Source organism: Saccostrea cucullata, unplaced genomic scaffold, assembly GCF_032062105.1.
Source record: "Saccostrea cucullata isolate Sc308-1 unplaced genomic scaffold, CSIRO_AGI_Scuc_v1 ctg110, whole genome shotgun sequence".
In the NCBI taxonomy this organism is placed as follows: Eukaryota; Metazoa; Mollusca; class Bivalvia; order Ostreida; family Ostreidae; genus Saccostrea; species Saccostrea cuccullata.
This window is the reverse complement of record NW_026939674.1, coordinates 399,750-410,364: the sequence shown is the minus strand read 5'-3', so window position 1 is coordinate 410,364 and position 10,615 is coordinate 399,750. Positions and strand designations below refer to the sequence as shown.

The following is a 10,615-nucleotide window of genomic DNA, read 5'->3' as shown; positions in this document are numbered from 1 at the left end:
CCAGAGAACCTGTTTAACATCTGAATATTGACAAGGGATAATAATTTTACATGAACTTCAATTCTTGGATTCACAATTTCCTTCTTGTGTTTTGGTAGCAGTCTAGATTTGTGATAAAGATCTCAAGATGTGAATTTGTATAACAACAAAAATGGTACATGAAAGTTAAATATTATTTAATAATATAATTATACAAACAAATTCATATTTTTTAAAAGCTTCTTGATCAAAAGTCTTAATTGTTGGAATAAATCTACAAATTTTCATTAATGGCTCTAATATTACTACTAAACAGTTTCCATTCCTGGCACTAACTAATATAAATACTGGTCTAAAACACACTCTGGTAATTAACACTATCAATAGAACTGTCCTGATACTTTCCTTATGAACATCCTAAGTTTTACATCTTGTCCTTGCACATTTTGATGTAGTTAGTAAAAACATCAAACACTTTTTAATGACATCTTCACAAATTGCCAATGACACCATCATAAATTGTCAATGAGGTCATCAGCATCGATGTTGTCAGAAGATCGGTTTGATGTAGAGGAGGTGGCTTTTTTCATTCTGACAGGTCTCTCTGGCCTGGGGATTAAAGAATTACATTATAAACTAAAACTAAACTTTTTGTGACAATTTCTTTGTCACATATACTCTACTTGATTCCAATTTGAAAATTAATATAGAGTAACTTCAATGGCATTCAATGTAGTTTAACTGTATATATGTTTTAGTTACATACATATTGATAGGTACATGTAAATCACAGTTACATGTTATTATATATACTATACACAACAGAGATCCAAAAATAGAAATAGGCAATGAAGTGTTTTTATTCGATGAAAAATTAGGTTTTGTAGTATACTGTACATTCGTTATTTACATAAGTACTTCATATTGCCAAATGGTAGTAGAGGTCAAAACAAGATAATAACATTGGCAGTGGTACTGGTGGATCATTTGATTTACATGAATTACAGCATCATAAAAATAAAAACAAGTTATCTTATTTCATGAGTGGTCATTCTCATGAAATTATGCAATATTATATTCCCAGAATAGATTTAGAAATCTTTAGTAAGTACAATGCTATACTAATATATTTTAAAAAGCCCACATACTTTATTTCTGATGATGAAACTTTTGGTAGGACAGGTTTGGATGGAGTTTTACGTTTGTTTGACTCAGCATTTCTCCGTGGTCTGAAATTTATTTTTGAAAATTTTAAATTCAAATGAAAGTTGCTCATTCATTAATTTACAGGGCTCTCACACCACTTTTTGGGACTGGGGCCGGGGCCATTCAAATTGGGAAAATTATCATCATTTTGGGAAAAGTTGGATAACCAAAATTCTAAAAAATTTAAAAAATCCTCAAATTTTGCTTTTGTAGTATTTTGTCATCAATTTAACTCGATCTGGTTTTGAATAAACACTTAAACAGAACAAACATGGGTACGTAGGCTATTTATGAATTTCATAAGTACATTAGCTTTGTCATTGCTATCTTTGAGTGTTCAATTGCGGTTATATGTCTTTCTGAGTGACAGTCGCTAGTCAAGTAGTCCCATTGGCGTCGGAAGCAAATTGAAAGTGGGGGGGCTATTTTTTTGTACCTTCAAAAAATCCTGACAAGCAAAAAAAAAAGAAAAAAAAGAAAAAAAGGAAAATGTCCATTTCCAAAACACGAAAAATCCTATTTCGTGTTTTTATTTGATGAAAAAAATTTTTTTCCAAACACCACCACTTTCCCCATTTTTAACCTATACCAAGACGTACCTGTAGAAAGTGGGGGGCTAAACCTACGAAGATATGTTCAATGTCTCTACTAAGTATATATTTGACATTGGCAGTGGTACTGGTGGATCATTTGATTTCCTCGATCACATGGACAACTTTGCTTACCAATACAGCGCAAGACTGAACATGCCGAAGCATGGGTATCTTTCCAGGTGCAGCTTACTAATGTTTAAATGAAATGTCTATTTTTGAAACCAATATGATGTTTTTTTTATGAAACTACATGACAAGATACTCTGCTCTCATAGTTAGTACATATTTTTGTAAAAACAATAACCTGGTTCCCCGAACCAGTTTACGAATGCATTTGGCGCGAACTATTAAAATAGTAGTACAGGTTTACTTTCAATTGCAAGTGTGTTTCGTTTGGGTTTTTTTGCGATTAAGTTTCATGGACTTTTATGTTTTAATTAATATTTTGCTACGGAAATTGGGAAATTTACACCTTTCTTTTGGGAAAAAAGGTACCTTTTTTGCATTCAAATGAAAGTTGGCCCATTAGAGAATATTTAAAGCGAATTAAACAAACACAATTTTATTCTTGTCATCAAAAAGTCAAATTACTTACGGGAAAATGATTTACCAGATTTAGATACATGTATATAATAAGTAATATGTATGTATTATTTCAATGTCAAACTAGGAAGTATTAAATTCCAATACCTAGACACCATTGATGTCCCGAGACTCTCCTCCCCAGTATCTAACACAATAGAGTCATCCTTCTGGGGACTTTTCTTCACCTCCTTTTTAGACTTTTTACCTTTTTGTGATGAATTCTGAAGTTTAAAAAATAACAGTAAAATGTTATGGCTGTTCTTCATAATATTTCATTTTTTTTTTTCAAAAATAAATTCTAAGTTTTGCTTTAGTATAAAACTTATACAATATATTCCTTAAATATTTTTTGCCAAATATTTAGGGCATATTGTTTCCTGGCCTCTAGGCAAATGCTGTGTTTTTCTTCACAAAATTCAAAATTTTCTAGTTGTTGTCTACTTTGCATACATGAAGATGCCTACGGAAAGCAAACTTACCTTTTCTTCATCTGTTGTTTCTGCATCACTGACAACAAAAACAACATTGATTATTATATGACTTTAATTTTCAACATTTCTCGATGCACAATAACTTTTTATTATTTCTTTAAAGGGGCATGGACACAGTTTAAGCTAAAAATTTTCAAGTTTATTTTTCAACTTTTATCAAATTGTTAACTAGTCTTACTAATGATCATCAAAAATTTGAACTTCAGTTGTAGAGATACAAGACAGATTTAGAGCTCCAAACCTTTGTTATGTAAACATGGTCCATGTCATGTTTTGTTTACATAATGTTAATATACTAATATATGTTCGTACAAAGCAGATAATTTCAATAAAAAGTTAATTCTTAATTCAATTAGTCACTTTCTAGGGATTTGCTGATTTTCATTTTGTTATAAATTTGATATTTTCTATATGTAAACATAAACAAGGCTCGTGCCTTGTTTATGTTTACATAAACTTTAAGTTCTCTATCTCGTTTGTTAATAGACAAATGATGTTCAAATTCTGGCTGATCAGTAGATGATGCCACACCTAGGAACTGTAAAAATTAAAATTCATTTTTTAAAAAATCAGTTGAAACTGTGTCCATGCCCCTTTAAATTATGTCACAGATATTTACCTCATTTCTTCATCATTTGGTGCTGACCTTTTCTTTAACCTTTTCTCCTGTGTTTTGATTGGTTCATCTGCATTTGATGGTCCTGGAAGTGAATCTGTGCCATTTGTGTCTAAAATAAATCATAGGCACATTACTTGTGAGCTTCAATATACTGCATCTTTTTGGATACTGTTAATCCCTTTTTATTCATGAGAATTTTAATTTTGATTTGTGCATAATTTTGCGAGACAGTATGCTAGTCTAGCTAGACAAAAATATATCATTCATACATACATTGCATTCCTAGAGATTTATATAGAGCATTAATCAAAATTGTGAAATTTTTGCCTCTCCTATAAAGAGTAAATGTCTACCTTGCAAAAATAAAGTGTCACGAAAATAAAGTGATCAAGTATACACACATCTGTAATTATCATTAGTATTTTTTTGTAATTAATTAAGGACTTTAATATATAGAAATCAGTGGTTATAAGAAATGGTTATTTCAAGGATACCATTTGAAATTAGTTTGATTCAAATTGTATCGTCATAGCAATCTAGGACTATTTCAAGCTTAGTTTGGACTTTCATTTAGGTGTGGCATTCTCGATGTTACATAATTAGCATCTGAAATTTACACAGCTTTCCTTCACTGTTGAAATATACATGGGATAGAAGTTCGGGCAAATGTCAATTAGTGTATCGAATAACCAATGACATTGTTTTGTCCTGCAAAGAGATGGAGCTTAAGTCGTCTCATTGTTGTAAACAAAAATTTAGTTCCTGATGTTATTAATTTCTTAACCAATGAGAATCTATTCACCATTTGACAGGCAATAAAAATGTAGCGCCAAGAATGCCACTCCTTCCTGAAAGTCCAAACTAAGCTGAAAATGGTTCTAATTACATGCTTTTACTTCTAGTTTTTATAAGTAAAATATAAGGTACCAGGTAGATGTAAATATTACTGATATATGGGTGAATATATTAAAACCTGTAGATTACAACATAAATGAATACTCACAGTGATTTTTAAGCTGCCTTATTTTTTCCTTCTTGCTGTTTAAAACATCAACAAACTGAAAGGAAAAAACTATTTTAAAAAGTTTAAAGATTCTATCAAAAAAGTCCAGGGGCACTCAAAGCACATTTTATAAATATTAGATATGTAAAAACTGTATTAACATTAATATATTGCAAATTTATAGCAAAGTAATCTTGTGTGAGCTATATAAATTTAACAAATTCCTTAGAAGGATATAAGAAATTACAGATATTTATGGTTGTGAACCAATTATTCACACAATTTTTCATCGGAACGGAATTTTTAAACGATACTTTATCTTGTTTTACTGGTAATTCAAATATCCGGACGCTTCACATATCCGGACAAATTGACTAGGAACCAAAGCGTCCGGATAAATGAGGCTCCACTGTATACCAAAGAAATTCACAGGTCCCAGTGACTTTGTTATAACCAAGTTTTACTAAGATACATTTTTCAAATCTTAAAGTTTCATTACCTTTGAGTATAATTCTTTTTCTAATTCCTCCTTTGCAACAACACATTTTTCCAACCTCTGAAAATTAAGAACATTATAAATCAAAAAAAACCCACAAAAACAAAGCCTTTCCATTTTTAATACATGTACAGGGGAAAAATCGAGTCTTCTAGCACATTTATAATCAATTAATGATATAAATCAAGGAAGTAAATCTTTGGGGAAATAAAATGTGAAAGAAAAATAAAAAAGAAAAAATGTTTTGGCATTAGCCACAGTATAATCCATACAAGTATATTATTCTGGTAGCAATATATACAGACTATATAGAATAATTTAAATCTTTGCAGGTCACCATACTTATCTTGCTCTATGTATTATGCACATACCTTGAGGGCATTAGCCCTTTCCTGTGTTATTCTGTCATAATCTGTTTGTAGTACTGAGACTTTTTCTTTTAGTTCCTTCTGTCTTTCTATACAGTGGTTGAGGATTTCAGACATGGATTTTGAGGGATCTTTTGCTGGTTTTAGGGAACAACTCCCCAACATGTACTAAAGTTAAAGAAAATATGAATGTATAAAGATCACAGATCGGAATTTAAAAAAAAATCACCTAACAAAGAATTCGAAGGAGTAAAATACAAAGTTAAACAACAGATACAATACTTCTAGGAAGGCAAATGCATAAAATAAAAAAAATCATATCTGAAGAGTGCAACAAAAAGTGGTGCTATGAACTGAACATTATAACAATGCTTGGATCTGTAGCTCTCTGGGGTCTTTTTGAACAGAATTTTCTCGACCAGAGACTCACAGTTCTGACACTTCAAAAAAGCCACTACATTTGATGCACCTTTGAGCAAAAAATGGTCAATTCATCTAACTGAATTGACATTTGTTGTGCCAACACTTACAGTTAAATCTTCATCTGGAGCATAATACCACTGGAACTCTGTTCTTTTGGGGTTGAGTTTGTATTCAAATGACCAACCAGAGGAAGTTTCACAACTCAAAGCATCTTTTGTTTTCTTTAATAGGGATTCATAATCCATTTTCAGCGTTTTCCTCATTTCCTCAATGTCGTCTTCATCAACTTGAAAAAAAGTGATATTAAAAGAAGAATCAGTCTGATTTAATGGAGTTATATACTATAATAATATCTTAACATTTTAAATTTTCTTCGTCTGAGAACAACAAATTTAAAAATAAAGACATTGATTTCTTCATAAAATTCCTAGTTTATTGCTATACATATGGAAAAATAAAATCATTTGTGGAGTGGGAGCGAGACAAAGAGAGATGTGCAGGGTTAGGATCAAGCACATGGATTTACGGATTCATGTACATATACAAGTGTTTATATAGGGATAACTGTCATTTTTTATTGATGATCAAACAATTGGTTCTTACATTTTCCTTTAGATACTTGGCTTCCATCTGAGATGGACAGCAAAAATTCGTCAGCATCTTCATTTTTATAATTTACAAGGAGGTATACGGTGTCTCCTGTAGATAATTCTATCCTGTTGAAAAAAGTTGCCATCCCCTAATAAATACTCTTTGGGCTAGCACAGACAGGAAGTTTTCTGAAATATTCAAAATAATTTCCATTTTGTTGTTAATGAAATTCACCTGAGCTTTCTACCCATATTTAATATGCAATGAATTAACTTGTAAGAGTAAATCTAAAATGTTATCTTATTCATTAAAAGAGAAATTAAATGTTTTTACCTTAGTTTTCGTTTATGATCTATCGTCGTTTCTTGATCGCGCACGAAAATGAAAGTGAAAGTAGATAGATGTATCAGACGAGGGTAAAACTAGGACCTAGCAGTTTGTTCAATTCTATTTTGTTGATTATTGTAATGTAAAACATGTTTATGCAAAACACAAAGGAAAAGTCAATTTAACTAGATGATTACTGTATTTTAAGCTTTAGTGCTAGGACGGGACTATATAGATTATATAGTCAAAATGCATTATTTCTTTGAAAATCCTCTTCCTGCTCTTGGGTACATGTAATAAATAAACTTAACCAAATATATACATAGTAATGTTCAGTAAGGCTTGCTCTACCAAAATTTTTAATTTTATGGCCCCTTGGACGGGGTTTCTGGTGTTAGTGCGGGGCTCTATTGATTATATATTGAAAATGCATAAATTCTTTAAAAAATAAATAATCTGTCCCTGAAAATGTTGAAAATAAATAATCTGTCCTCCTCTGGAAAAGAAATAATCTATGACCAATATTTAAATATTGTGAAAATACCTTTTTATTTACGTAATTTAACCTCATCTTCACACATGTAGCTATTTTAGAACCAAGTAGTATTTAAAATCAGAAGCTGGATACTTGTAGTCAGTTGATCAGCATGGCAATGTTTTAGATGTGATGAATCACTTTAAATACAAGCCAATTCTTAAACACCACAAAAGATAAATTTTCTTGTCAAAAAAGTATACTAAATTAATACAAAGTATACAGTGTTAGGAAGGCGTACATGTGTATGCTCCCCTAAAATTTCAAAGTATGATATGAATAATATTAATATTGCCATAGTTTAGAAAATATTTTTGTGCAGTTTTACTCTTAAAATACAAAAAAAACCGTCATTGGAATCTCCATCAAAGTATGATATGACTAGTATTAATTATGTCATACTTTGGATATTACATAATTGTGCCTGGTTTTACTCTTAAAATACACAAAAACCCACGATATACTGGACCCCCTTCATTCAAAGTATGACATGACCAATATTAATAATGTCATACTTTGGTACATAATAACCAATACCACGTACATGTATAATTGTCCTGGTTTTATTCTTAAAATACCCGAAAACCCAAGAGATTCTAGGGAATTTCCCTCCCTTGGCCTCCACCAGTGCTTCACCCAGGACCCACTGGGGGCCTTAAGGGGGTTAACACGCCCCCCCCCCCCCCCCCCCCCCCCCCCCCCCCCTCCTGAATCCACCTATGGTATATAAATGATTAGTCTTTTAAAATCATGAATTAATCTGTCTCGATAATCTTGAAAATAAATAATCTGTCCCTGACAGGCATGAAAATAAATAATCCGTCTCAAAAAAATTTGGTATCCCCTAAATTCTTTTTAAAAAAAATCTCCTCTTTACTCCTGGGTATGAAACCAATGAACTATGTACATACACATGTAGTTATAACGAAAAAGGAAGCCTCTTCCGAATTTTTGAATTTCAGGGTCCCTGGATCCGAAGTTCTGGTGTTAGGGCGGGGCTCTAATGATTTTATAGTGAAAAATGCATGAAGTCATTGGAAATCTTTTTTCCTTTGCTCCTGGATATTATGCCAATGATCTAAGCCACGGTACATACTTAAGGTGGCTCATTACATCCACAGTTTATTTTAGATTTCAATACAGCACCACTTATAATGTAGATGTCAAATATCCAGATGGGGTATTGATATTATAAATATTTTTTATAGAATTTTTTAGTTTTTGTCTAATTTTAGTGAAATATTTCATTTCAAGTTTATTATCAACAGAATTTCTTTCAGTGTCAAATGATGGGCATCTTCTGATACACACAGTGAAAATACCTCATAATACCTAATAATAATTTTATTAGAAAAAATAATTTTCTCATAAAAAACAATTAATGTCATTATCTTTTTAATCTATGCATAAAACATTAATAAAATGAGTTCTGAAGAGACAAGGAATGTATTTCAATGAATTACATGTGTCAAATAGAATGAAGAATGTTTAAACGAAATGAAAAATCCAATTTAAAAAATATTTGGTATAAAAAGTTTTCAAGAGTTATCTTTCCTAATTACCCAAGACTCAAAACACTAAGGAACGTTTGACATTACATCTAAAATTCAGAGCAAAGCTTTAAATTGCCAGATTATACATTTAAATCAATAAAGCAAATATATAAATTAACACCAACACAGTAAATAGTGCAAGTAAATAACTTTTTAATTTCAACAAGATTGTAGATTTTAACTCGAATTTCCTCCATACAAACATGTCATTGATTGATAGAGCTCACTGCGTGCATTGCTATGAAATTGACATTACTTGTTTGGCGAAGATTTGACTGTTGTTTTTCTTTTGTTTCTGCTTAAAAGCAATTCTTCTTGGTTTATGCATAATGAATCCGTTACTTTGTTTTCACTGTTTATAACACCTCATGTTTCATCTATTTTTAAAGCGTTTTAAAGGTCAGGGTCATATTAGAGGTACAAAAAATTAACGCAATGGAGGTTTATTTTTTTGTGTAAACATTGTAATGAGCCTCCTTAGTATGGCAGTTTATTATTTTTCAAATTAGGTCTTGGTATTAATCAACCGTTGATGATGAAATAAAATTTATGATAAAATTTCCAAAATTTTGAAATATGTGGCCCTGGATCAGTGGTACACAACTGGTCATAAAGTACAATATTAATGCATTTTCTCTTTGTTACTCTGATCTACCTCTTGGTATTGTGAATTTCATTGCCTCCGGTTTAAAACACGAACCTAGTTCAATTGTTGGAAAGTTGTTCCATGGTGTCAGGTGACCTTCAAGGCCTGTGGGCCTCTGTTAATATTAGTTGTAATGTCACTTTTGCATTAAGAGCAAAAAAATTAAAATAAACATTTCCAGTATGGCAGTTTATTATTTTTCAAATTAGGTATTTGTATAGTAATTAAACATGGTTAAATCATAGACCTAAAGCACAGGCACTTTATAATAATAATTTTTTAACCCATAGTATTACTGAATCAAGCGTCTGTGACCAGGTCTACGGTTAACCGTAAAATTCATTATGCATGTTTCATTAAGAAGGCTGGGGGTTGTCTCCATAAAAAATATACAAAAAAATGATCAAATTTAAAAAATAAAATACATAAATTTTTCTATGACGGTCGACAGCTTCAGATATAATATCTAACAAAAATTAAGTTACATCTTATGGTTTATTTGTTTACCCCAACCTCCTTAAAGCATAATCGTGCAACCCACATAAGGAGAAAACATGATAGGTCAGTAGGCCTGTTATAATGAGGACACATCTGAAATAAACTTACACTTAATAAAAAAAATACAGAGGCATATCAGCTGGAATAGTATCATCCAAGGTCATTTCGCCGTGATCTAGGTCTTTGAGATCGGGTGTAATATTTCATGATGATTGTAGTAAAATGGACACAGTTTGTCAGTCGTAAGCACCCAAAATAGGATACTTCAAAAGAAGTTAACTGCCTTAAAACGACACTATATTTATTAATAAGCACTTTTAGGAATATATGAGACACACAATGGACAAGCATTATAGTATATATAGAGTTTACATGTAGAAAGAAGTACGTATACGGTATGTAGTTTCTGATGATGTATTAAGTTTTCATAGCATACTACTATACTCATTAGAGTGATTCAGTCTTGAAACAGTGTCTAGAATATTTTCTTACAAGTTGGATGGGACCATACTAATGACAAGTAATGTAATGTATACATTTGTTTATGTACAAAGGCATTACTCATGATCACGTGAAACTTGTTGGAAGACTATTCTATATTTTTTGCTCACCTGAGCTGAAAGCTCAAGTGAGCTTTTCTGATCACATTTTGTCCGTCGTAAGTCCGTCCGTCTAGGTGTCTGTCCGTCTGTAAACTTTTCA

General features: G+C 31.4%; 1 protein-coding gene across 2 annotated transcripts; it reads right to left on the bottom strand.

Moving 5' to 3' along the window:
- Positions 1-159: 159 nt before the first annotated feature.
- LOC134253595 (DNA repair protein XRCC4-like) lies at positions 160-6,756 on the bottom strand. 2 transcript variants are annotated; one of them, XM_062736146.1, is made up of 11 exons: positions 6,688-6,756; positions 6,367-6,542; positions 5,871-6,049; positions 5,344-5,508; positions 4,976-5,032; positions 4,477-4,531; positions 3,474-3,582; positions 2,843-2,870; positions 2,469-2,584; positions 1,128-1,208; positions 160-588 (listed from the first exon to the last, which is right to left on the bottom strand). In XM_062736146.1, exons 2-11 carry the CDS (start codon positions 6,497-6,499, stop codon positions 492-494), a joined length of 1,020 nt encoding a protein of 339 aa, XP_062592130.1. In that variant the 5' UTR covers positions 6,500-6,542; positions 6,688-6,756; the 3' UTR covers positions 160-491. The 2 variants fall into 2 exon arrangements, with proteins under 2 accessions (XP_062592130.1, XP_062592129.1); XM_062736145.1 differs by lacking the exon at positions 6,688-6,756 and having other exon boundaries at positions 6,367-6,579.
- Between the last annotated feature and the right edge of the window lie 3,859 nt (positions 6,757-10,615).